At 44.3% G+C, this 27,216-nt stretch overlaps 1 protein-coding gene across 3 annotated transcripts; it reads left to right on the top strand.

Annotated features, from left to right (window-relative positions):
* The first annotated feature begins 315 nt into the window (after positions 1–315).
* On the top strand, positions 316–27,208 carry NMT2 (N-myristoyltransferase 2). 3 transcript variants are annotated; one of them, XM_085540650.1, is made up of 14 exons: positions 316–439; positions 7,517–7,652; positions 9,801–9,814; positions 11,773–11,808; positions 12,521–12,658; positions 14,557–14,675; positions 14,783–14,874; positions 14,981–15,097; positions 15,469–15,639; positions 16,932–17,040; positions 20,635–20,805; positions 21,153–21,320; positions 22,765–22,902; positions 23,102–27,208. In XM_085540650.1, exons 1-14 carry the CDS (start codon positions 412–414, stop codon positions 23,120–23,122), a joined length of 1,458 nt encoding a protein of 485 aa, XP_085396776.1. In that variant the 5' UTR covers positions 316–411; the 3' UTR covers positions 23,123–27,208. The 3 variants fall into 3 exon arrangements, with proteins under 3 accessions (XP_085396776.1, XP_015708906.1, XP_015708907.1); XM_015853420.3 differs by lacking the exons at positions 9,801–9,814; positions 11,773–11,808 and having other exon boundaries at positions 12,514–12,658; XM_015853421.2 differs by lacking the exons at positions 7,517–7,652; positions 9,801–9,814; positions 11,773–11,808 and having other exon boundaries at positions 12,514–12,658.
* The last annotated feature ends 8 nt before the right edge of the window (positions 27,209–27,216 follow it).

Below are 27,216 nucleotides of genomic sequence, written 5' to 3'. Positions count from 1 at the left end.
CTACAGGGCAGGCCCAGCTCGGCCTGAGGGACCTCCCCGCTCCGGGCAGGCGGCGGGCGCGGGATCGATGCCGCCCACGGGCACCGAACGGCGACGGTGGGAGGCGGCGCCCGGCGGGTGCGAGGGGCCGGGGGTCAGCGGGCATCGCCGCCCGGACTCGGACACCCGCGGGCGGCGGGGAGCGGCCCCCAGGCCCCGCGGCCTCCGCCTCCTCCGGCAGCACGGGGGAGGACAGCAGCTAGAGGGAGCTCCTCCGGACCGCATCTGCCCGTGCGCCCCGGCTCCTTTCATAGGCTCCCCCGCCTCCTCCCCTCCCTCCTTCCCCCGTGATGGCGGAGGACAGCGAGTCCGCGGCCAGCCAGCAGAGCCTGGAGCTGGATGACCAGGACACCTGCGGCATAGACGGCGACAATGAGGAGGAGGCCGAGCACGCCAAGGGGTATGGGCGCGCAGCGGGCACGGCGCTGCCTTTCTGCTTCCCTCGCTCCCTCCCTCCGTCGGGTGGTGCCGGGCTCGGCGGGGCCGTGTTGGCCGTTCGCGGTGCGGGCAGAGCCGGGCTCCGCGCGGGGCTCCCGGCGGGACGGGCGGCATCCGCGGTGCGGGCCGCGCTGCGCCTGAGCCCGAGCGGCCGCGGGCAGCCGAGCCGCCTCCAGAGCCGCCCTGCGCCGCAGCGGGAGGGAGGGAAGGAGGGAGGACGCCGTCGGGCCGGGCCGCGCTCCTCGCTCCGTTCCCTGCGGGGCCGCGTCCGCCGGAGGAGGCAGCGTGGGGGCGACGGGACTGGGGGCCTCGACCGGGGAGGGTTGAGGCGGCTGCCCCGGCCGGCCGAGTTGGGAGCTGGTCCGAGAGCGTGCCCCGCCGAGGGAGGGGGAGCCGTGCTGTGTTGTGTCTGTGCTCTGTGCTTTGCGGACCGAGGGGCTCCGGCTGGGGGCTGGGCCGTATTAGCTCCCCCGGCCGTGCCGCGTGTCCCGGTGCTCCCGGGCTGCGGGGCGGCACCGCGTCCCTCTGCCGTGCGCTCCCTCCTCCTACTCGGCGTCCTCTATTGTCCGAACCGAAACAGCAGCTCTAAACCCACACGTGTGGAGCAGAGCGGGCCTTTCAGCCGGCGGAGCGGGGCTGTGTCGCTTGCGGTGGCTTTTCGGACCGCCCGCAGCAGCCCAGGGACGCGGGCCCTGCACCGTGTCCGTCCCCAGCCCGCGGCACGATCCCAGCCTGGCTCACACTGCAGCTCCTGGAGGAGAGGCGTTTAGAAACGAGCTCCGTTCAGACATGCCTTCCTGCTGTTTGGGGAGCTGGGAAACTGATGGCAAAGCAAACGCTTCTTTGTCGCAACCAGGAGCAGCCCAAAATAGAAATAGGTTAATTTATATACGGCTACACGAATACCTTGCTCATGAATTTCTGATTCATTTCGTGAAGAGCATTCCTGGGGGTGACTGATGCTTGGAGATGGGAGCTGTTTGTCATCCCCTGCCCGAGGTTTGCTTGGCAACAAGCAGCTCTGCGTCTTCCATGTGGCGAGAGGAGCCTGGGAACGCTGGAGGGGAGGAGGGCCGGCTGCTTTAAAAGGCAGCAAAGGGGAAACTTCCCTGTGTGCTGCTGGGTCTGTGTGTTTGCACTGTGGGTGCAGGGTGCTGCCGTAATCCAGCCTGGCCTCCACTGAGCTCTATGGGATGCCTCGTCCGGCTGCGGGTTGTGCAGGGTTGTCTCCACAACTTGTTTTTGTCCAACATCCCAGAGGTGTTTTATGGAGTGTTTCCAAGAAGCTCCTTCGTTTGTCTTTACTCGGAAGATTTCACTTCCTATTTCAGTGTGAAATTTAATGAACTCACAGGTAGAACATTGCCATAGAGAAAAGCCTCAAAGCATTAGTATCAGTTTTCTATGGTGTTTTTGACGTATGAAGTCTAGTACTGACTTCTGAATGGCTGTATCTTGTTTTCATTAAGTCTTTAAGAACCTTGTTCGCCACAACTTCCTGCAGGCTGAAGAATTCAAACAAGCTCCATCAAATGCAAAGAAATATGTTATATTGCAGCTAACACGATTATGTCTTAAGATCTGCCCTCCAGCAGGGAAGTTAACCCATGGCTATAGGAACCTGTATTGTTCTCTGTTTTTACCCTGTTGTTCCATTCTGGAGGTAGTTTTGAATTTTACTTGGAGTTTCTAGGTTAGGCTTTGTATAGGTAAGCAATGTATGAACAGTCGTACAACTTAAAACTGCGGCTGTGCCAGCTGACTTACTACAGGCTGAATGGTCTCCACTGATGCTGATCAGTATTTAATCTCATGCTATCTTTACCTGTGCTTCTTTTTTAATAAGGTCAGTATGTTTGGTGTGCCAATCCCCAGTAGGATCACTTTGTAAATGAAGTTACTTTCAAACTGTCTCTTAACATGCCCTTATAGTATTGCCCACAAATAGATACTGTGTGTGTATATTTATGTGTGTATAGGTAAGCATGACTGCAGCAGAAAATACCCGTTGTGACTCTCAGTTGTGCAGATATTTGTTCTCTGTTTCTGGACCTGTTTTCTAGCTGCAGGATTATGTATGTTGTGTGACTCATATTGCTGTTCTGCCTGCAGTTTGCTTGATGCATTATGCTGTCCTTGTTCTGCTTTGTAATAAAACGTTGTTTACAAGGCAGCTTTGTTGGTGTGTCTGTAGAGAAACACCTTTTAGTGCACCTGACTCCCCTGCTGTGCCTGGTTGCTGAGGTCTCTAAGTTCCTCCTTTTACTCCATGACAGAAGATTTTGTGAATAGATGAGGACCTTTAGACCCCACCCCCTCTCAGCAAATGATTTACTTGGGATGTTTTAGTAGTATACTCCTTCAATTATCATTAAAGGGCAGCTTTCTAAACAGTTCTGCTTTTACATATAGATATGTTTTAGTATATTTTTGAGGTCTGGAGGCGGTATTGGGTTTTAGCATGTGAGACTGAAATCTTGGCGCACAGCGTTACAGCCCGGAGTGAGCCAGGGGAGGCCCACAGAGCTGCGGGGAGTGTCTGTGGGTTCTGTTTGAAGGCACTGCTGGGTGTTTGTGCTGAAGAAACTTGTGTTTCCAAACACTGAAATGTGTGCAAATGAAGTGTTAGTCCAGAGGGGCTGTCAGGAATGGGAGAGCTAACTGTGGGATTTAAAGGACGTGTAATAACCCTCACTATAGTCTTACGCTGTTGAAATGGTGGTGGCCTAATACAGGAGGGGGAAAGCTTTTTGCTTCTAGGCCTCCATTTTCTGCATGAACCAAGGAGAGCCCTAGTGTCAATAATGCTACTTTGAAATGTGTTGGAATCTTACCCAAACACATAAGATCTGGTTCTTATGATCAGAAAGATCTACGTAACACCTTCGGAAACACAGTTTTGTGACCTCGCTTACCCACAGGCAGACAGAAGATATGGTGAAGGAGAGGAAAAAACCCAACTATTCAGTCCTGGGCTTTCGCAGCTTAAAAATAAGCAGCTGAAATAGACATTTAGTTTTATACTTGAGAGACTGTTAGCTTAAAATTGCCACTCCATGTAACTCAAAGCAGATGTTGATGTTACAACTAGCTGTTTCTGCTATAGCAGGATTCAGCGTCCAGAAAGACAATTAAAACAACACTGAGGGATACTGGGTGGGAAGGATGATCTCGAATGAAGCCAAGGGCACAGAGCGGTGTGAGCACCTGGCTGCTGTGGCTCCGCTGGCCCTGCTGGTTCCATGTGAGCGCTGCCCGATAGCTCAGAGCTCTGCACAGTGTTCCCTGCCTTGCCCCATGGGGGCTCAGCTGAAAACCCGCACGTTGAGAGGAGCACAAGTCTTTCTTCACATCTATACCAAACACCAGATGTGTGTACACAAGTGGAAAGGTATGTGGGTGGGATGACGGGCGGATATGTGTAACAAAATGATGACAGTGTGGGCCTGGGTAGCTTTCCTGCGGCCTGCTCCTGCAGCAAGGCCAAACTTTTAGTGCTTTTGGGACCAAAGGGGGGGTCTCTTGACTCTTCTTTTGCCTCGGCTGCAGTTGGGTCACATTTCTTGGCATCTCTCTCTCTCTCTCTGCTTTCTCCTGTGTCAGACCAGTGTTGGTGGGTGCAGTTGAAGTAGCACAGCCAAGGTCTGGTGTGCGGCCCACCTTCCTGCCAGCAGAGTGCTGTGGGGCGGGCACACCTCTGCCAGGCCCTGGGCTGACGGAGCAGTGTTCCCACTGGGGCTGGGCTGCTTGGGGCACCATCACAATGAGCTGTAGGTCCTCGTCTTCCTGCCTGTGCTGGTTAAGTGAGAGCTGTTTCACATGTGAAGGTCAGCTTCCATTGAGCTGTGGGAGTCATTTTTTCCAGCTCTTAAGAGTGAGATCTGCTTCACACCATTCAGGTATGTCTGAGCAGACACAGACTCAAATCTTAGCACATAAGAGTGTTTAATTTGAAGGTAAGCTTCTAACAGGAGTCTTCACTAACAGTCTTGTTACCTTTGCATCTCCTTTGTGCCATTTTGTCCAGTGTAATTACTGAATATTGAGCAATGAGGCTCCTCCCTTCTCAGCCCCTCTTTCTCCCAGCTTTAAGACCTTTCTGCTCTGTCTGAGGCTGTGGTTGAGTACGCCCACCAATATGGAGGTGCTCTGCTTTTGCCCCAGTTCACTCAGTGTCTTTGGCTGCAGCTCATGCTGGAGGAGCCTGTTGGTTTGACCCAAGTTTCTGCACACTGCCTGTTGCCAAACCTCAGCTTCATGCCTGCCCAGGGAGGTGAAGGACTCAGGGATTTTGCTTTGTGTTCACTTTTAACTTTCTGTGGGCTGTGACAGTGATAAAACTGACCTTAAGCAGCAGTGTAAAAATAATTGCCCCGAACAGCTCCAGTAACCTGTCAAACAAGGGGTGCAAATGTGTGTGTTGTGAGAGGCAGCGTGCAAGTTCTGCAGCCAAAGGCCATAAACTGAGGATGGGGATTTGCGAAGGTGCAGAGGTGGTAGGAGAAAGAAGGGGAGGGGGGAATTGTTTGAAACCTCCTTGAACACTTCTCCCTGTTCACTCTCCCCAGCCGTGCTCAGAGTTAAGAAATCAGTAGTTTTAAATACCGTCCAGCCTCCATAGTAGGTTGGTTGTCTTCTCTCTCTCACAGCTGAAAAAAAGCGTATGCATTTCTATATGGAAAAAGCCTTGAGCTGGTCGAAGAACAAACTGTAGTTGTCCTGGTAAAAGAGCAGTTGAACTGGGGTAACATTAATTAAGCTTGGCAAAGCTGCTTTTTTTTTCTACACAGCTGCCAAACTGTTTTGTTGGGTTTTTTTTCTCTCTAGTAGACACCGGTTCTTTCACCAAACTAAATAGCACATTGACCCTGGAGTGAGCAGGAGCCCTGTGCTGTGAGTGGGCAGCTCCTGCTGCAGGGTGAGCTGCTGGGAGCAGGGATTGGAGCAGCACCTTGGTGTGAAGTGAGGTCAGCTCAGGGACACAGGGTGGCATCGTTTGGGTGTTTGTCATGCTACAGAGGAAGTTTTTTTACTGAGAGAGTGGAGGGGCAGTGGGATGTGCTGCCCACGGGGGCTGTGGATGACCCATCCCTGGAGGTGTTTAAGGCCAGGCTGGATGAGGCCCTGGGCAATCTGACCCAGTGCTCACCTAGTGGCTGCCAGCCCTGCCTGTGGCAGGGGGTGAGAACTTGGTGCTCCTAGAGGTCACTTCCAACCCAAGCCATTCTATGATTTTATGATCCAAGTCTGTTCTTTGTGTGGAATCTAAACAAATATTAGCTTGGTATACAGGGCTTCAAAAGGTGAGAGTTTATGAACTGCTAATAGGATCACGTAAGTGGTCCAGCAGTACCATCACTGTGTACAGAGAGCTCTCTGCCTGACTCACTTTACAGCTCAATCTTTTGTTTTGGTGGAGCTCTGGTGAGTACTGCAGGCTCTCCTTTCTGTGTTAATCAGTTCCACTGCTGTCCTCTGTGCAGCTCCTGGGGGTTGATCCCAGATCCTGAATTTCCAGCTCTACCTCACTGGGAGCATGACTTAGTCTGGTGTAACTGGGAATGGTGAGCTCTCATCAGGGTTGATTTTTCTTAAAGAAAAGCAGAGATGGCACAGAGTGAGTCTCTGCTTAGTTAAATGCTTGGTTAATAGCAGGCTTTTGGCTTCCAGATTGAAAATTTGGTACTTTCACCCTGTCTTGAGCTCTGACAAGGTTTTGTGCTGCTGAGGCAGGGCAGTCATGGCGTTGGGGCAGTCATGGTGTTAGAGCAGTCATGGTATTAGAGCAGTCATGGCAAAGACCATGGCCCTTGCGAACATACTGGCCTGAATAACTTTGTTAAATGTTCTTCTGAGTAGTTCTTGTTGGTTTGTTGGTATAGCAACATTTTTCTTTTTTTTCTCCAGAATTATTTCCTTGACTTTCTTTTTTTCCACTGAAAAATGCCCGAGGGCCTGACATCTGTATTGAGCATCGTAATAAGCTCACGGCTTTGCTGGGAGATAAACCTCCTGAAGAGACTTCATGCTGACTGACTCATTCCCTCCTTTGCTTTCTGTCTGAGAGTTGCCAACACCTCCCACACTTTGCAAATTCTAATCTGATCTTGATTCTATATCTCGATTAGTTGCTAAATTAGAATCTCCTATAAGAAAATAGGAGCTGTGTTATTGATAGTCCAGATATGTCAGAATGTGCGAGCGCAGTGTACGCTTTGTAGTACTGGTTGTTTTAATGCACAAATATTTGGGTTGTTTTGTGGTGATTCTTAATGAGATTTCACCATGGCTTTCATCACTGCTTCAATTAGAAATAAAATTTCCTGAAAACAATGAGAAGAATCCAGTCAAAAACAATTCAGCTGTTCCTGATGGCTGAACATTGAGGAGGATAAATATATTGGGCCATCGCTGGTTAGCCAGTTTTGGAGGGGGATACCTTCCTTGGTTGCTGCACTTTCCTGTGTTCCTCCACGTTCAGCTGAATTTGTGTCTCTAAATATCTTCATGTCTGTAGGAAATTCCATCCCAGCCCAGAGTCAACTGTGCTTGGAACAGGGCAGATGGACTTTATGGTTACGGGGTTGTGGGATTTTTATCTGTCCCTCCAGCGACCACGTGTAGAAGCACTGGAGAACTCTTGCTGTGGCCAAATATTTTGGCCAAATATACCGTGCGAGTTGCTTCTTTCTAAGTAAGCAGTTCATGAGGCTGGTGAGTCTCCTGCCTACATGTGGGAACGGTCATTTCACGTTTGAGCCGAGGCTCTTGCAGTGTATCCCAGTTTCACACCACTGTGTCAAAATGCCTGTTTGTGCTGGGCTCTGAGCAGCAAACAGATGAGGAGGCACCTGCAGGAAGCTTTGAGTGAATGCACTCTCGGTTCCTCCCACTTCCTTTCCCCTGCCTTGGCTGCAGATTCAAACTGCTGTTAGATTTCTCTTCTAACACTGCTGATTTTTTCCATATTTAATCTTTATGAATTTTCAGTTTGGTGGTATTGATTTTTCTCATCGCACGTTCTCTGAATTTCTGGCAGAAGTCCTGGAGGGGATTTGGGAGCGAAGAAGAAGAAAAAGAAACAGAAGAGAAAAAAGGAGAAGCCAAATTCTGGAGGCACCAAATCAGATTCTGCATCTGACTCTCAAGAGATTAAAATTCAGCAGCCTTCAAAAGTGAGAGCCTTGTCCTGTTTCAGTTTGTATGTGCTTTCTGTTTCAACTTGTTCATTTCTGTGTTGCATTTTGTGAAAGAGAGCTGGTGGTTCTGCCTTAATGCATCTGAATTAGGCATCTCTCTTCAGAAGGGGGGAGTAAGTCTTGGTGTTGGCTGACTGCGTGAAGTTAGACAGAGAGTTGTAACCACAGCAGTTTTTAACCTCAGTGTTGTTTAACAGCAGTCAGAATTCAGGCTTTGTAGCAGAGAGTCTTAATCTGCGCTGGTAATGCTTTTAAGTACGTTTTGCATTTGGTGAGTTGCCTTTAGTTTCGCTGCCACCTAACAAGGCTTAGTGCAGCTGCAGTTAGGTGGACAGCACAGTACTATCTCGTGGCAAGCATCAGCGGGAGGAGGGACAGACAAGTGAGCCCATGATGACTGTATGCTGCCTGTTTTGTTTTGTAGCATTTTACACAGGCTCATACACACAAATAGATAAGATCATATGCTCAGCCAGGCCAGTCTTCAGACAAAATCTTATTGAGTTGAACGTGCTTTGTTAACCAGCCTCATTTGGGTGAAGTAGCAACACACCATCTCACACAAAATACAGTGATCTCTAATGTGGAGCTGCAGACTGCAGAAACTTTTTGCCATCTGAAAGGTCTGCACTGTAAGTAAGTAAATTACTTGAGGGGATGGATGTTCAACTTCTGTGGGCTTTATCTGTGTGCTTTTGACTGCCAGGTTCTGGTTAAAGTAAGCGAGTAATATTCATTGGTGGCTTTTTAACTTATCTCCAGAGAAATCTGAGCCTGAGAACTGTGGCTTATAACATTGTGAGATGAAAGTTCATGGGCCACTGAGCACGTTGATGTAGTTGGGTTTGCTTTGTCAGATAAATGTGGAAGAAGTTGCACTAACTGTGCCAGTAAGGTTTGTCACATATGTTGATTCTACCAACTAATTTTGGGGAAGAAGTTGTGCTCTGGTTTGTTAACAAACAGATGGATTTTGTGTTGTCCCTCTGGATCTCCTCAGTGTCACACCCATTGCATTGAATGGATACATTTGCCACATGGGATGCTTATATCTATGTAGAGTGATCTTACATAGTTTCTTGTCTCACTGCATGTTTCAATGTTGTTTTTCAACAAAGTATGTTACATGAATTGCTAATGCAAGAAGATTGCAAGCAACAGCCATGTAATCTTACACTCTTTTCTAGTGGGAGTGGGGCCAGTTTTAATATTAATATATAATTCGCTGTTGCAATGCCATGAGAGATCCTAGATGTCCTGCTGAGCAGATCTGTTGTTGCATTAAAAGGAGTCTGCTTGATTCCATCTGCAGAGCACTGGTCTTCAGCACCTTGCACTTTTGCACACAGTTTCTGTAACATGCCCCGTATTTTGCAGACGTGGGAACTTATCCTTGTTCCAGTGATGCACTTGGTGATATTGCACTAACACAACAAGTTTAGCCAGTTTGTTAGCAATATGAAAGTTCTGTTTTGTAGGCACACAAGGGATGCCTTTATTTAAGTTGTTCTCCCAGGCTGTAGCGTAACTAAGCCATTTTACTGCCCTTACAGAGTTGCCTCATTTCTCTTCTTGCAAATGCACTAAGTGTTGGTTTGTTTCCCTTTCTGTTCATTGTTTCAGGTGTACGACCTCTTTAGTAGACAGGTTTCTCTGTCTTGGACAGCTTTGGTGTTTTAGACTCTTTTACAAGAGCGTCTTAGACTGCTGGTCTGTCAGTGTGGGCAAATACATTATTACTGTATATTCTATACTCTAGAGTATTACAGTACTCTAGTGATACTTAGATTTTATGTTCCTTGCACTACGTGAAGTATGGAAGAAGCATCTTTAGCATTTGCTTGCTGTTGAAAGAAGCTCTGCAGAATATTTCAGAGGAAGGTGATGTCTTACACTTGGTCTCTAGGAGAAAGCACACAGGATCCTCAGGTAGTACCCAGCGGGGCTTCTGAACTCATTGACAGTTATTCTCCTTGGCTTCTCCCTCTGTCATTTGTGATTGTGGACCTCTTGAGCACTGGTGTGGGTGTAACCACAGTGGTAAATGCGTATTAGCTGTGTGCTTAAGTTGACCTTTAGGACACTTTACTGACCGTGTTATGAGACTGTGGAGCCTGTTCTCAGTACGAGCCCCAGGGGTGTAGAATTCCCACACTGGCGCAAGTGAACTGGCCAGAACTCTGATAGTGATTATTGTAGTCACCAGTGACCTGCACAGCATGCAGTCAGAAAGTAACTTAGCTTGAAAGGGACCTCTGGTGATCTTTAGCCCAACCTCCTGCTTAGTACAGAATTCAATTAAGTGAGGTTGTTCAGGCATAGATGGATTTATATGGACTCCAAGGATGGAGATTCTGCAGCCTCTGTGGGCAGCGTCTTCCACTGTCTGACCACACGTGTGGTTAGGATATTGTTATTAATAAATCCTTACATCTGAAATGGAATTTGATCTTTTTCAACTGTGTCCATTATTTCTTGTTCTGTCCTTAAGCCCATCTGCAAAGGCTTGACTCTGTCTTTAAATCTTCCCCTTAGGCAGCAATAAGATCTCCCACTCTCCTAGTCTTTATTCAGCCTTCTTGAGGCTCGCACATCATGTGCTTCAGCCCCCTAGACATCTTGGTGGCCCTCTATTGAACTCACTGTGCTGTGTCAGTGGGTTCCCTGTAATGAGAAACCCAAAACTGTATTATGGTGTTGAGGATGGGAGATAAAGGGGAAGGCTCTTGCTGGTACAACCCAGTGTGCAGTTGGCTTTTTTGCTGTGAGAGCAGACTGTCGGTTCACGTTCAGTTCTGCCCACCAGGGCCACCAGGTTCTGCAGAGCTGCATCCTCACCAGTCAGTGCCAGCCTCTGCCATTGGGTGGGCTTTACAGTGTTTGCTGGAATCTTTCAAGCTTAGTAGAGAGTGATGTTGCAGTAACACCAGCGAGCTCCTGAAGCGCCCTCAGGTGCATCCTGCTTATCATCACAGGCTTGTGCTAAGGGGCTGGTGCTGAAGGGTCCCTAACTCACTCTTCTGCTCTAGGTAGGGAGAGACTTGAGCTCTGCCACAAGACATGGAAGATCTCAGGTTAGGTCCTGTCACCAAAACCGGGGCAAGAACTGCATCATGCACCTCAGCTCCATTGCACTACGCTACCTTACAGTGCTTTCTTGAGCTGTGAGATGTTTTCCTCTCACTGGAATTAAAATTACTCTTCTTTCTCATTGATGTTAAAGCACTGTTTATGCTTTTCTTGCCTTCGATTAAAGAAAACCAAAAGGATTTCCTCTCAGCTTCCTGAGAGAAAAGGAGATTTCTCCAGATGTCTCAGTCCGTGTTATGCTTAGTACCAAAACACGAACTTTTCCTTCCCATGTGCTAGTTAACATCCTGGAGTACTGCATCCACTGGGGCCCCCAGTACAGAAAGGATGGGGAGCTGCTGGGGAGGGTCCAGAGGAGGGACACAAAGATGATCCTGGAGCACCTTCTCTATGAAGACAGGCTGGGGGAGCTGGGCTTGTTCAGCCTGGAGAAGAGAAGGCTGAGGGGACATCATTGCAGCCTTCCAGTATTTCCAAGGGGATTATAAGCAGGAGGGGTATTAACTTTTACAAGAATAGACAGTGATAGAACAAGGAAGAATGCAGAGCTCCTCCTGTGACTGAGGACACTGAAGGCAGTTGCCTGTCCAAATGAAGCTTGAACTTCATTATTACACATAGCTTATGGAGGTTTTTCTACACACAAATCCAAGTCTGTAAGCAGAATACTGAAATAGTGTAGATGTTCAGCAAGAAAACATCAGGCTCAAAACCTCTATTCAGAAATATGTCACATTTTCCAATCCATTTGAGACTATTCCATCAGGTGTATTTATTGCACTGTGAAGTCTGAGAGAACCTGAGCATAAGCGTGCTGCCGGTGTGCTCAGCTTGTCTCTTGGGAGATGGTTCTGAATAGAGAAGGAGAAAGAAGGAAGGAGGCAGAGTGAGATAAGTTCCTTTGTGTTTAGAAGTCTGTTGGCATTATTCCTCTGCAATTCCACGTGCAGGTGGAATTCTCATTGTAGTTATGCTTGCTCAGAATGCTCAGAACTAAGGGTTTAAGGAGCTCAGTTCAGAAATGCTGAGCCTTGGATTTCTTGTTTTTCATCTAACTTTCTATAAGGATTTTTCCACTTTTAAGTGGAAGATTAATTTATTTCACTTCTGCTTCCATAACATAAAGTTGCCTTAAGTTATGAGAGTTGGCACTAGTGGCAAAATGGTGAACTTCTGTATGTGATGCAGTGCAGTAAGCTGCCTACTGTAAAATCTGGTACCTAATAGAAGGCAGATCCAACGTAACTAAGGTTGTAAAGTGGATGCTTACAGCCACAGTGTAACTGAAATATTGTGCCATACTGATCTTAAGTAATATTTTATAGAGTATGTACAAGGCATAACTTTGAATAACACTATGTAGTGTCTTTAGGTTGTTAGATATCTAAGCTGATCTGTTTTTTGCTGTTTACTTAATTTACTTTTGGGAGAGGAATATAATAAGCACTTACTGTGGTACTGGTATCCTGGCCTAACACTGCAGTTACATGTGGTACCAACACTCATTATTCGCAGTTAAATGCAAACACTACTCAAAATTGCTAAGTATTTTGAGAAACTGCTTGTCTCCTTCCCACCTATCCTTCCCTCCTCCCGCTGCTGAAGATAATACCAGAAGTGACTGTAGTAAGAAGAGCTTATGAAAGAATACAAAAGAATAAAGTAAATGCACACATTTGTACAGTGGTCTAAAGTGAAGAGTGTATCTGAAGTAATGGTACCCTCTTCTGTTTGTCTCCACATGCAGAATCCAGCCATTCCAATGCAGAAGCTTCAAGATATCCAGAGAGCAATGGAGCTGCTCTCTGCATGCCAAGGTCCAGCAAAGAACATTGATGAGGCTACCAAACGTAAATACCAGTTTTGGGATACACAACCTGTACCGAAACTTAGTAAGTTGAATTGGGTTTGGGCATGTGATCTGGAAAGAATGTGTGCCAGCTGTGTGGCTTTAAGTCACTAAATGTGGTGGAGTTCCTTAATCTTCTGTGTTGTTTATATGGAATTATTGATATTCTGTAGGTGAGTCATTGCCCTTCAAACTAATATGCAACAAAGCACAGTGCTAATGAATCTCATTCTGATGTTCTCTACAAAACTCCTGTTGCAGTAACATTCCTTTGTGTATTTTAGGTCCGAACCCTTAATCGACAAAACATAAAGAGAACATTTCAGGGCAAATAAAATCTATCAAGTGATGATGGGAATAAACTTCTGTACTATTTATTTTCCCTGTTTTTTGGTGTTTTGGTTTTTTGGGGGGTGGGAAGGTAGGGTGGGAGGGATCAACTTGCAGTCACAGTGATGGTGACTCTCCTGGTGCAGGCTGCAGTGTTTCCATGCAGCTTTAAGTGGTTAATGACACTTCCCTTGTGCCTGAACTCTTCCATGGCTCTTTGTTCACCTGTTTCTTCCACAGAGTGCACTACCTTGGAATCACATGTTCTGAGTCCCTTTTGGAGAAGACAGTTGCTGACTCTCATGTTGCTTTTTTTGTGGGCTTTTTTCTGACTTATTTCTGTGTCATCTTCTCCTTTCAATTTTTTTTTTCAAGTCAAGCTGCTCTAGCTCTGTTGTGCCAAAGAAACCTGGGGACCCCACAAGTAAAGCAGGAGCTGCCATTGTTCTGTTCTGGAAGTTTGCCTCCATGGCATTGGAGGCTGGTATAGAATAGGCAGCAATTAGATATAGTGTAAAGCACAGGAACACTTTTCTCCATCTGTCTGAAGGCCGGTGTTTCACATCAGTGCAGGCCTGTAGCTCAGTCCAGTGATCGTGTTTCCCCTGATTTCCTTGCATGGATAAGTCCAGAGCAAAGTGCTCCCCACTCTGCAGATGGTTTGTTAGGGCTGTTGAGCAGAACTACACTGTGCTGAGTTAGGCTGGCAGAGATTCTGTTCAGCAGTTTTTCTGAATTGCTTCTTGAGTCTGTTGTTTAATTTTATTATCTTTTTTAGCTTAATCTGCTGGATGAACGTACAGGGAAGTCTTCATTGTTTGGTACACAGGTTATGTTCACTTGGAAAACAAATGTGTTGATTCAAGAAGTAGGTGTAGGAATCTTTGCATTAAATTAACTTCAGAATCCATCTGCCTTATAATTAACGCTGTTAGCAAGAGACCTGTTACCGTAAAATAGTAGGTCATTTGCTGTATATTGAGACAGCTGATACTGCCAGAATTTATGTAAAGATGCTGGTAGTTCTGACCTTCCAAATGGGGCAGTGAGATGTAACTACTTGTCAGGATTGGGCATCGTTTGGGAAAAGTACGTACCATGTTTGGCAGGTGCCACTCCATGGAAGAGGAGCAATTTCTGTTTATAGCCAGTTGTTATATACTGATGAACTAGAGCTGTGCATCAGGGTAGGGGAAATACTCTTTCATGTAGGATTTTAAGACACATTTCCTATTTTTCTGGCATTCCTTACAAGCCCTGGCTTTGCAATACTGCTGGTCCTTAGGAGTACTGCTGAGCTCAGACCTGTTCAAGGCAGTTGTAAACAGGAGCCGTCGCTCATTAGCTGTAGGAACATATTTCTCATAATGAAACCACGGATTTCATAGCTGGCCAAGCGCCATGCATGTGCTGATAAGCTGCTGTCCCGTATTATGAAATACTGGATGGAGTAGTTGTGTGGCTGGCTGAACATACTGTGATGAAGTAGTAGTTGGTCTGAATGCAGTCTGTAAGAACTGAGATGTTCTTGAGAATTAATGGGGAAGTTGGCAGTGTAACTGTTCTCTTTTTTTCTCTTCTTCTCTCCCTTGCTTTTTCTTCCTTCTAAAGATGAAGTCATAACGTCACACGGTGCAATTGAGCCAGATAAGGACAATGTCCGCCTAGAGCCATATTCTTTGCCACAAGGTTTTATGTGGGACACGTTGGATCTTAGCAATGCTGAAGTTGTAAGTAAAACATTTATTACATGTACCTAAAATCCCTGAAATATATTCTGCTTGATGTGTGTGGATAAACCTTTTCTTTTTCTTTGTGTTTTGTTTTTTGTTTTCAGCTGAAGGAGTTATACACACTGTTAAATGAGAATTATGTAGAAGATGATGATAATATGTTTAGGTTTGATTATTCCCCTGAATTTCTTCTATGGTGAGTGGCAAGTGCTACATTCTGTTCTGGCTGGAGTGCAAAGAAGGGTGTTTTTATTACATCTTCTTAGGCAGTAATTTGTAATTATTTCTGTCATCGTTTCTAGGGCTCTGCGTCCTCCGGGCTGGTTACCGCAGTGGCACTGTGGGGTTAGAGTGTCTTCAAACAAAAAGCTGGTAGGATTCATAAGTGCCATCCCTGCAAACATTCGTGTTTATGACAGGTAAAACACAGCGTTACTTTTACATCTGTACAACATAATGTTTTCAAGTGGCATGTTACAAATCTTAAAACTGGCATCCATTACAATGGAGAAATTACAGAGAGGCTCATTAACAGTAGGGAATGCAGCACTGCAAACAGCTTAGACGCTGCTTTGCATTTCATACAGTTTTCCACTCGTGTCACAATGTCAGATTAATCTTTGTTGCAGATGTAATTTGACACGGGCTGATTTATTTTTGCATTAGATTCTTCTGTTACAACATGGAAAACTAATGTTATATAATAGAGAATATGCAGCTTGCACTGCTTGTTTTTGTCGATAGTTCGGGGTTTTTTAAAATTCATTTTCTCACTATAATGTCCTTTTAGTGTGAAGAAGATGGTAGAAATCAATTTTCTGTGTGTTCATAAGAAACTGAGATCTAAACGGGTGGCACCTGTACTGATCCGGGAAATAACCAGAAGAGTAAACCTGGAAGGGATTTTTCAGGCTGTTTACACTGCTGGAGTGGTGCTCCCCAAACCTGTGGCCACTTGCAGGTAACCTAGGTGATGTTCATAATAGCATTGGTTCCTGTAGCAGTCATTTGAAGTGCATGCTGTGTAATTGGCTATTGTGGTAATTTTACGCTGGTAGGTAATTGCGTTGCCATGCTGCTTTCTCACTCTCCCTTCCCAAAAAGACACGGAGAAGAAATATGATGGAAAAAAACACATCGGTTGAGATAAAGACAGGGAGAACCCTCATGAGTTACTGTCATAGACAAAACAGATTCAGCATAAGGAGATTAATATAATTTTTATATATAACTGCACACCAACTCTCCCTCATCCATCCATCCATCCATCCATCCATCCATCCATCCATCCATCCATCCATCCTTCTCTACTTCTTCCCCCAGAGAAGCGCAGGGGAGCATGGGATGGAATTTAATACTGAGTTTGTTTATTGTACCTTGAATAGATTAATCAGGTTTTTGTTGAGCTTCTGGTGAAAGCCATGCTAGCAATGGCAGCATTGTATACCTGTGTTTTTTCAAGTGGCCTGTTTCCCTGCTGGGACGTTTCCCTGTTGACCTGGTTGGTTGCCAAAGATGGCAGAGCATTTCTGGGAATTGTGTGATCTGTTTTTCTCAATGCTTTCGTCTTTCCTGGAGAAAGGAATTTAATGAAGACGGGAGAACTATCACATGAAAATAGTTGTATGTTGTGAAGTATGATTTCATTTGCTTGGAGTGGATTTTATTTCTGCTGGGAAAAGTCCTGTGTCAGTGATATCCGTCTGAGGACAGAATACTCATGTATGAGCTATTTGGTTTAAATTTCACTTGTACGTATCAACACCAAAGATTCTGTAACCTTCTGTAGGTGAGGATGGCAAGAAAGCCACGCTGTGTTAGAGTAACCAGGGATGTTGTGTTGCACTATGGTCTGCACAGAGGAGTCCCTTCACCAGACTGCTCAGAGACTGAGTAAAGAGGGACCTCTGTTCTAAGTAATCAATAAAATAAATGTTACCTTGTAAGTAAGAAAAGATTGGTTGCGATATGGCAGGTAGTAGAATGTTTAGCCCTGGGGTTACTCATTCCTTAAGGAGATTAGACTCAAAATGCGGTGATTGCAGGCTTGTTTAACAGCTACTGCTTAGGTATAGCTTTTCCTTCTTTGTTGTTTTTTTGCTTGTATGTTTGTTGTTCAAGCCTCCTACAGACATCAGGTCAGTGCAGGCTGGCTAGGAAATAAATAAATAAATAAAGCAGGAAATTAGAGAAATGGATACGAGTAAAGCTGACACATAAAACACCATCTAATCTCATGAATTTCATTTCCAGGTATTGGCATCGATCACTGAATCCTAGAAAACTGGTGGAGGTGAAGTTTTCACATTTGAGTAGAAACATGACTCTACAAAGAACAATGAAGCTCTACAGACTTCCTGATGTAAGCAGTGTGTCTTCTAGAGAATCCCCACAGTTATTGGGAGGCCCAAAATAGCCTTCCATCTGTCTCTGACAGCTCAGGCTTTTGTGCATGCAGAGCACAGAAAAACAGAATCTTTTCTACCAAGAAGAAATAAGGGTCTATGCTAAACAGAAGGGACTATTCCTAGAGGTGGAGGTTTGTGTGTAGAGAAAATACAAATGTGGGCTCAAAAGTCTTAAAAAAAAAAAAAAAAAAAAAAAAAAGTAAAAGCACAAAGATGCCCTGGCTTCATAAACACGTGTCACTGAGTTGAAGATCCGTAAGATTATTCTAGGTGTAATTAATCTGATCAAAATTGCTGGAGTAGAAAAGTAACAGCTAATATCATAACATTCTCAGGAAAGTCCTCTAGAAAGTTGGTTGAGTACAGTGGGATGGGTTGGTTCTCCTCCAAGTCTCAGCTGCTTCTTGTCTGTCAGAGAAAGTTGTTCTTCTGCAGTGAGCTGGCTCAGCAAAAGCTGCCTTGAACACTGTGTACAGTTAATAGCACGGTGTGGCCAAGGAAAAAAAAAAGCATTCTGGCATAGCTAGGTTAGTTAAAAATATTTTTTCCATATTTCTCCTAATAGGCAGGCTGGCAAAAAGCCTTCAGTTGCATTTCCTTGACAGGGGAAGTCACTGTGAGTAGTCTGAGATGAACTATTAAAAAATCTCATTGCTGTAATAACCTATAGAAGCTGGCCTAAGCTGTATGATTGAAAGCAATGTATTTGCTTGCAAAAGCTACCTTTCTATTTGGAGGGATTTGCAGACTGTCCTCTGGACCAGTGCCATATCAAGTAAACCTTTTTGATGTAAACAAACCCTCCCTTTGGGTTTTTTTGTTGTTTTTTTTTTTTTTTTAAAAAAATTACTTTTTCATACTTATAATGTACTTTGTAATGATTTATCCGCCTTTGGAGAAATGTTTCTGTTTATATTTAGCCTGGTGCTGCAGGCTCTGTTGTTACTGGTCCACGTGAGTAACACACTGAGCACTCCTCAGTATGAAGCACGTGCCATGGCTTGATCTCAGCTCCTGCTGCTGTCAGTGGGACTCATTTCCTGTGCTGCCTGTTACCTATGCCTGCACGTGTGGGTTCTCCCTCGTGTGCAGGGCAGCAGTTTTCAGAGCTTACAAATTAATAACTCTGTTAATTAGGTTATAATCTTGGAGAACTAAATATAGCTTTCATCAAATCTGAAGATGTTTTTAAAAAGTCTTAAGAATTCCCGTAGACAATTTCAAATATAGGTTTCAGCAGCAACACTAGTACTCTTTCTCACAGAAACAATACAACAATACAGGGTAAGGATAGCTAGAAGAATGAGATAAGGAACATATGATGAAGTGTAACTGTGGTCAGCCGTAATCCATGGGCTTTGGGATTCCTTATACCACAGTTGTTCATTTACTTTTATATAGAACTTGGGAGATTGTTCTGTGGAAAATAAAGATGTAATCTTTTTCATAGAATCACAGAATGGGTTGGAAGGAACCTTAAAGATCATTTAGTTCCAGCTCCCCTGCTGTGGGTGGGATTGACAACCGCTAAATCAGGCAGTAGATCAGGTTGCCCAGGGCCCTATCCTTGACATTTTTGCTAGTGCTTATTGCTTAGTTTTTGTGCTTTGGGTTCTATAGAGTTTCTTTTCCTGTGGAAAGGTCTAAGTGCTTTTGCAAATCTGTATCTTTAGTCTCAGGCTGTTACTATAAGCAAATCGGTTCATTCTGGCCAAACTGTCCTAAAATGAAAGCTTTTTGAATTCCTCACCACCGCTTTAATGTCCCTCAGCACCAGTGTTTCTTGCATTCTAACCTCTTTTCCTGGAGTCCTTGAAATATCATTGCCACTGGGAGCTTATCTGCCTTTAATAGGAATTAATCAATCCTAATCACTAAAACAGCGTGAACGGAAAGGGTTTTCTGAAATAATAGAGCAATACAGTAATTACATCATTGAAGTATCACCCTCACTGAAGACTGTGCATAAACCTACAGGTACATTAAAAAAGTAGGTGGAGGTGGTATTCAATCTCTTAAGCAAGGAGTTTTCTGAAAGGGAGAAAATTTGGCTGTTTGGAATAAGGACAGGAGTGTGTTTGTATATGTCCTTCTGACTGAGCTCCTGAGCTACAGTACTCATGGAGGAATATGCCTGAGGCAGCTCCATGTGTGGAGCAGAGAAATAGGTTTTTGCCCTATTCTGGAAGTTCTTCTCCACTTCTGCAGCTGTAAATAATCACTTAAGCTGGCCATCCTAAGTGCTTCCAAAGATGTTCCAGCCCAAGTGCTTTTTGTCCCTTCATGCTCCAGTGTACAGCTTTAGAAAACAAAGGCTTGGAGGAGCAGAAATTAATCTTTCATGTTGTCGTTCATAAGGAGTTTATGAACAAAATACAGTATATAAAGGGTAATTCTCCTTGTAGATTCAGAGCACTTAAAATTTAGAGGAGGTGCTGTGCTGTCACACCACCATCCCAGGCTGCTCAGGAAAGCAGTTAGACTAAACCCAGTACAGGGCTGTGGCAAAATGGGCCTTAGTTTTCCATCTAGCTGCAGAGCTAGATGAATAGAGCACATGAATAAAGACCTCCCCCAGAGTAACTCCTTTTTAAGCAGAGTGTAATCAGCTGCGCTAATTTCAGGCTTCCAGTAATCAAGTCACTACCTGGCTGCTCTCGCAGTTGACTTTGCTGTGATTCATGTGGTACGTGCCCAAGTGTGTGGCTCAGACAGATGAAGCAGGATAAACGAGCTCTGAAGGAGAACGAGCCTTTCTCTTCATGAAAGGAAATAGTCAAGAAAGCAAGTAAAAACTGGGGAGAAAACTTCAGCCACCTTTGCTTGTTTAAAAGTTAATTAATCACAAAGAACCAGAAAGCAGTTTTTCCACTTCTAATGTTTACATTCAAGTAAACCGCAGTATTTGTTAAAATACCATAACTTCTTAATTTCAGGAAGCTCGAAGTTATGAGAAGCTTCCCTGGTAAATTGTGGTTGGGTGTATATAGAAATTCGAGTTGGCAAGCAAGTTTACAGGCATTAAGAACAGGCGGAATATAGTGTGAAAAGATTTCTAATTAAACATTATCATTTCACTTTGGCTTAAAGCTTGACTAATATTTTTAAATCTGAATCATGGCATTTCTTATCTTCAGATTAGCTTCTGATGTGCAGCTTGTTTCATGCTGCATTTCTGTGCCTGGGCTCTGCTTAGTTTAGAAGACAAATACTGACTGACCTGCAAAAAAAAAAAGGGGGGGGATTGGAATACAAATGTGTGAATCCTGGGCTGCTGGCAGTAGCGTCTCCTCTGGAGAAATGAAGTTGCTTCAATATTGGAATATTAAGATTGAAGTGCCCCAGACTGTCTCAGTAATTAGAAGAGGGGGAATTCTGATTGAAAGAGGTTTGTAAAGTAGCATAATGAATTAGGTGGCTGGGGTGAAGTAGGCTAATAATGAATGCATTAAAGCAAGCGGAATGACTGTGCAGCCTATTTCCAGACCTTGCTGTGAATGCAGTTTTCCTTTTAGCATCTTAACGTTTATTTTTCTTTCTTACGTAAGGCTACGAAGACTTCAGGTTTGAGACCAATGGAACAAAAAGATACTAAAGCAGTACAAGAATTAATCAACACTTACTTGAAGCAGTTTAATCTTGCTCCTGTGATGGATGAAGAAGAGGTGGCCCATTGGTTCCTGCCTCGGGAACACATTATTGACACTTTTGTTGTAGAGGTAAAGCATTCCCAAACTACCTCAAGAAAATGCATGTGAATGCAGCTTGTGAAAAAGTATTATCAGCACCAAGTCCTCTGAAATGCAGTTGAGATTTGGTGTCACGACTCCGAGTTTTGTTCTTCGTATTGCATTCTGAGAGTTAGGAAATGCTTGTTTGGATCTGATAAACTGTGGCGCTCTGTGGAGTTCAGTTCTCTTTGGTTCCTAAATGATCAACTGCTGCTTCCTGCCTTCAGCTTGAATAGTGGTGACAACACCTGTGACAGAATACTCAACTGTGCTGCGTTGTACACTCAGTAACTGGGGGGTTATTTATTAATTGACTTTTGGTTTGTGTTTTTTAGGGCGCAAATGGTGTTTTAACAGACTTCCTGAGTTTCTACACATTACCTTCAACAGTGATGCACCATCCTGTTCATAAAAGCCTGAAAGCTGCCTATTCCTTTTACAATATTCATACAGAGACCCCCCTCTTGGATTTAATGAATGATGCACTCATAATAGCTAAGTTGGTAAGTATTTTGCCTTCTGCTACTTTCATGAAAGCATTCTCAGGAGTAATGGGCAAGGTAAAAACTGTCGGTAATTTATGCGTTCCATTGCATTCTGTTTTCTTTTAATGTCTACAGCTCAGAGTGAATATGATGAGATTAGTAGACTAGTAGACACTGAAATATAAAACACTGTTTGCTTTTCCTTTTTACTTTGAGTAATGGCAGCAAGCGACAAGTGCATGAAGATCAAAGTGTTTGCAATAGCTTTAACTATGTAAGTATCCAAGAGCACACTGGTGACCATATTCATTCAGTACCAAAAAAAAATATTTTCCTTTGGCTAAGTTAACAAGCTCTATTAAATACATCGAATAAAGTGGTTTTCTTATTTCTACAAAATGTAGAAGTCTGCGCTCCAACTTTTACCTTGTTAAGAACTGCTGCCTGTAAAGTTACGTAGATGTCATGTAATTCTTAAGCACTGTTTTGTATGCAGAATAACTGATACATGATCTAGTTAAATGGAAGGGAAGAGCTTTTTAAACATAGGAATCATAAGGGTTTAGTGCTGTCTGATGAAAAACAAATGCTCAGCCCTCAGTCGTCAGGGTTCCACAGCACTATGGCACAAACACCGTGGTGCTGTAGTCTGTGGACAGAGCTGTGCAGGTGATGCAGGTCCCAGCACTCTGAGTGGATTCTCAGCGACCTGCTTAGAGCTGGCAGTTAACAGCACTGCACGTTCAGTCCACAGTATCTATTGCAGCAGCAGCTCCCAGCGCAGTGCAGAGCACAGCATGTTTTGTACTTCTGCTAGAAGTTTGCCTCTGCCAGCTGAGGTGCTGCAGTGTTACACCGAGCAGATGACTGCTCAATGCAGAGAGATGTTGAGTATGTTCCAGCTGACCCTGTTCAGAGCCATTGCCTGGCTGTGCTCTGAATGTGGCATATGAATTTCTACATCAATCCTTTATAACTCCTGCTGTGGTCTGCAAAGGCTCTTTCTGTTCAGACTTCAGGGAGCATGAGAGCAGCTCCATAGTCTTCATCTTGTGTCTCTCAGCCATGCAGCACTGCAGCTGAGCTAAAGTCTATGACATGAACTGCTTGCTGAGGCTTGTTTGAGCTGTAGGCAGTAGCATTGAGTCAGGTAACTACTTGGCAAAGAGGTAGCTTGGGTAGTCACAGGCAATGCAGAATCCCATTTGCAGCCAAACCAGTGCTGATAACACACCAGTGTTTCGGTTATTGCTAACTACCCTTTTGGAGGTAATTTAGCAAAGTTGTGCATTACTTTCCATTGGGAAAATCTGTGTCTAATTATAAGGAAAGATTAATTCCTGTATTGTTTTTTTCCCTACTTAATTTGATTAGTCTGTTGGATATTGTTGTGCCGACTATGGAAAGTGTCATTTGTGTGTCATTTGAAACATTAAAACTTCAAATGTTTTACTATTGCCAGAAAGGATTTGATGTGTTCAATGCACTAGACTTAATGGAAAACAAAACGTTCCTGGAAAAACTCAAGTTTGGGATTGGAGATGGAAATTTGCAGTATTACTTGTACAACTGGAGGTGTCCTGGCATGGAATCTGAAAAGGTAAGGGATTTAATAAGGAGCTTCTGAGCTCTGATAGGTACAGTGTAGCTTTCATCTGCAATGGCCAAAATGAAGAGTTTTAAAATAGCTGTTTTAATTGGGCACACGTAAGATGCATAATTCCAGTGCAGAAAACTAGTAGTGCCTAGATTTATTGATGTACATAAACTAAAATGCTACGGTTTTATTCTTCCTTTAGGTTGGTCTTGTATTACAATGAGGACACGTGTTTCTAGAACTCTGAGGTCATCATTTGAATTAATTTGATCTCCATAACTCTTGGAATGATATTGTTCAAGAGGAGTAAAAGCACAACGTCAGTGATACTGAAATAGTCCATTAAACCTGAACGATGAAGAAATCCACATGTGACCAAATTTATGCATTTTCAGATAAATCAGAAGGTCCTTGAAACTTTTATTGTCCATGAAAAGAATAAAAGCACATTCATTTAAGTTTCAAAGCTTAGCTTGCACCTTGATGAGAAGAAGGTATTTTTTTTTCCACTCTGTAGAAAAGACTGTTTTGTATAAACTGAACTTCAGTGGTGGATTAGGGTACAAAAATATTTGCTATTATGTGGATGAACTGCTGCATTTCTATTTATTAAGTGGTGGTGTACGTTTGTCATGTAACAGAATGAAGGATACAAACTCGAGTATCTTTGCTATATTTACTTCACGTGGATATCATCATTTGGGAAAAAAAAAACCATGAAGTACGATACGTTTGTAGCTCTATGAAAGTCCTGGGTGTTTTTGTAACTGGAGCAGTATGACAGTGTACTGGTTTAACTGGTGCATTTGTTTCTCCATAAGCAACGCTGCCAAATCAATAAAAATACAGATTTGTATTTTGATCTTCAATAGATCAGTGGATTGATTTAACAGTATCGCACTGTTCAGTGCAGGTGTAAACCTATGTTGCCGGAATGATAATACGTTACTGTACTTAATTTACAGTTGTGGCACAGAACCTTAGTTTTTCCTCAGTAGAGTAACATCAGCCTGTGTGTAAAACTAAGAATTTTAGTAGAGCTATCAGGATATTTATAGTTTGAATGTTTTCGATGCTTCTGCAAAATTGCACATATTCCTTTTTGTCTACTTGGATTTCCTATGAAGTCTGTAATTCTGATGAAAAGTATCGTGTAAATACGTATTCAGAAATTGTTCCTGGTAGTGTTTTTATCCTGACTGTGGAACAAGAAGTTTTGCTTTCTATGTGGCTGGTAAGCAAAAGAGAAAAGCTCTACCCTCAGTCCTTGGAAGCCTGTGTGCTCCGCTTCCTGAAATGTAAGAGGGCTGATCTTTGTTGTTGGGTAAGCTGTTGTAACTCCCTCTCCAATGCTTGGCAACCAGAATGGCTTCTGAAGCACTTTATATGCATTCCAACATAGCATCGTAGTTAGATATGATAGCAGTCCTTTCCGTTCACGGATGCTGCAGCAACGTGAGCACCGAGAAAATCTGCAGTAAGAAACTGTTGTAGCTGAAAGTGCCAAACTGTGGTAGTGAAGCCTCTGTGCTGTCAGCGTATTTTGAATGTGACTCAAGTATCTCACAAAATGCAAATGTCTGAACTTTCCTTTTCAACATGCCTGTAATTCTGACAGCAAGTGCTGCTGAAAGTTGAATTCTGTACCTGAAAACATCAATGTAGATGAAGATACGTTTGTCTGTTCTTCATAATTGCTGGCCCTAGCCACCTCCAAATAGCAGTAGGAGTTTCACTGTCCCCTCCATTTCCCCTGGGTGAATGGTTTGTGGTTTGGATTCTTTTTATTGTTGATCAGTGAGAAGATTCTGCCCTGGAAGTAGGGATAGTTTCCCTTTCTGTGTTAGAGCTCTGCGCTTACAGCAATTGGCTTCCTTCACGCAAAGGGATTGATGGTGGTTTGTCTGATCTGTGTGTGCTCATCAGCTCCAGCCTGGTGAATGCAAGGGCTCTGAAGGGGATTTTTGGGGCTTCTAGCAGTGGAGTCAGGCTTTGCAACTTTGGCCCTTCTCTCATACCTGTCTGCTAATAGCAGTTACAGGAGATTGTGTAGGTGGAGTTTTGACTCCCTGTGTGCAGCCTGAGCAGAATTAAGTGCCTGAAAATGTAACTGATGGTGTAAATACCTGAAGCAATGGAAAGGATATGATCCCAACTTCATCAAGGACTTAAGTTCTTTACTCCCAGAACGTGTGGTGTTCGTGCTTCATGCTAAGGGCAGGGCCTCACCCCTCTCCTCACCCCATTCAGCCTGGCAGCCCTGGCCCTGTGCCCTGGCAAGGAACGGCTGCAGCCTGGTGTGCTGCTGCTCCATGGGTGGATGGCATGCAGGCAGGATGATGCATTCATTTTATAAGTGCAAGAAACGGTAGATGATGACTTTTCTTTACTCCTCTTTTCCCTGAAATCAAGAGGCAATTCCCCACAACCCTATTGTTTGGAAGAGCTGTTAGGCCATGGTGGGACCAAGTATGCCTAGGTCACAGAACTGAACCTGGTTTTCTGGCAGCCTGGCTTTCTGCCCTGACCTCAGGCTGCCTGCCAGTGATGGAGGGTGCTGTGGCCACTCCTCTCTTTTGCCATCTTCTCCAAAAAGCAATGAATCTGAGGGGTGCAAATTTGTCTTCTGGCTCCAGCTGCACACGGACTGTGGGAAAGGAGGCAGAGCTGTGCTCCTGCTGAAGCTCTGCAGTTGTAGCTATGACTAAAAAGCTGCAGGCTGAGAGGATAAAGAAAAGGGGCAGCTGAGCCTAAGCTGGGGCAATTCCTAGAGAAGCCCCTTCACAAAAACATCGCTTAATAGCTGTTCAAAAGCTATAGTGCAAAAAGGTCTGTCCCTGTCAAGTGCTCAGCCCTTACAGCCAGCCATGCTCCTTACCTCCAGTGCTTTGCTCAAGTACCAGAGCTTCAAGAGAATGTGAGTCTCAAAGGTGTCCTGGTGGAAATTATGGCAACCCACCTTCACTTCCTAAGCAGGGCATTGGTGTGGGTGCTGCTGTCAGCTCTGACAGAGGCTCTAGTGCTGTTTCAGGTGTTGAACCTTCACGTGCATTAGGCTTGATAAGAATGGCTACCAGGTAAAACTGCAAAAAAATAACGGATGGTTTCACCAAAATTGGCAAATTTGAAGGCATTGGAAAGGATCTACTCCATTTCCCACAAGTCTTTAGAAACATCTGCAGTTTGTTAAGTAACTTTGCATCTGTGGAAAGGACCCAAATCCTTTGGGAGAGCTGTAGACCTGGACAGGCAGCAGGGTGCTTGATAAGCAATTGCTGTGCTTATGTTCTTTACCAAAGCCTAATCCTCATCCTTTCTGTAAAGACTAAGAGCTAGATGTTACAATTAGCCAGCATGGGAATTAATTATGCTAGGTTCTAGCACGCCTTCGCTATTTTATGCATCTAAAAAGCCAAAGTAAATGACCTCTGGGAAGGACTATGAAGCAAGGCACAATAAAACAATCTCCTTGCCACCCTCAGCAAGGAAGGGCAACATTTTGGCATCGAATGTCTGCTTTGTTTACAGGGAGCATCGTGACTACAGAATCATCGCTACTGCCTCCCTTCATAGTCACAACCATGAATTTAAGTCACTTCTCAATAAATCCAAACTGGCTGATAGCAGCGAAGACTACGTTAGCAGAGCCCTGAAACCTACAGGGTGTAAATGCCATCCCTGAGGAACAGCGAAGTAATTCAGCTCTTTTCCAGTACCGCAGTGCTGACTATTAGCTGCAGAGTGCCAAATCAACTCCTGTGCTATCCTTTTTGATTGCAGTTTGAATTGCAGCGCTATTTATTTCCTGCCTACAAAACAGTTTCATTAAGAAACTGTTCACAGTCATCAGTAAAATTAAAGGAAACTCTATAAAGACTTTTAGCCTGTTGTAGTGACTATAGCTGTCACCTGCTACTTTACATTCAGCGGTACACGGCATCTCTGAACTTCCTGGATGATAATTTTAGACTCCATTTAGAAACCGAGCGTAGATTAGTTCATGTTTTCTCATGGGATACGTGTGTTTGCATATAGGGGTTTGTTTTTCCAAAATGCAGCAGTATTTTGTTCCATGTATGAAAATAACACTTTTCCTTCAGCGTATCAGGCAGCAGGTAGAGTTGGAGTCCAAGCCTGCGTACGTTCTTGACCAAAACAAGCTTATTGTTCAGAAGAGAAAAGGACAAGAGCTCAGAAAGGAAAGTCTGCCTGTGCTGTTACAGCTGTTTACTTGAAACAAGCATTGAACCAGCTTTAAAAGTTATACTGGCATGGACCTTGTTTAAATAAACTTTCAATTTTGGTATTATTTTTTTT

This window comes from Coturnix japonica, chromosome 2 (assembly GCF_054131305.1).
Source record: "Coturnix japonica strain WE chromosome 2, WE-NBRP24, whole genome shotgun sequence".
NCBI lineage: Eukaryota > Metazoa > Chordata > Aves > Galliformes > Phasianidae > Coturnix > Coturnix japonica.
The sequence above is the reverse complement of the archived record's forward strand: the minus strand, read 5'-3'. Positions and strand labels throughout refer to the sequence as shown.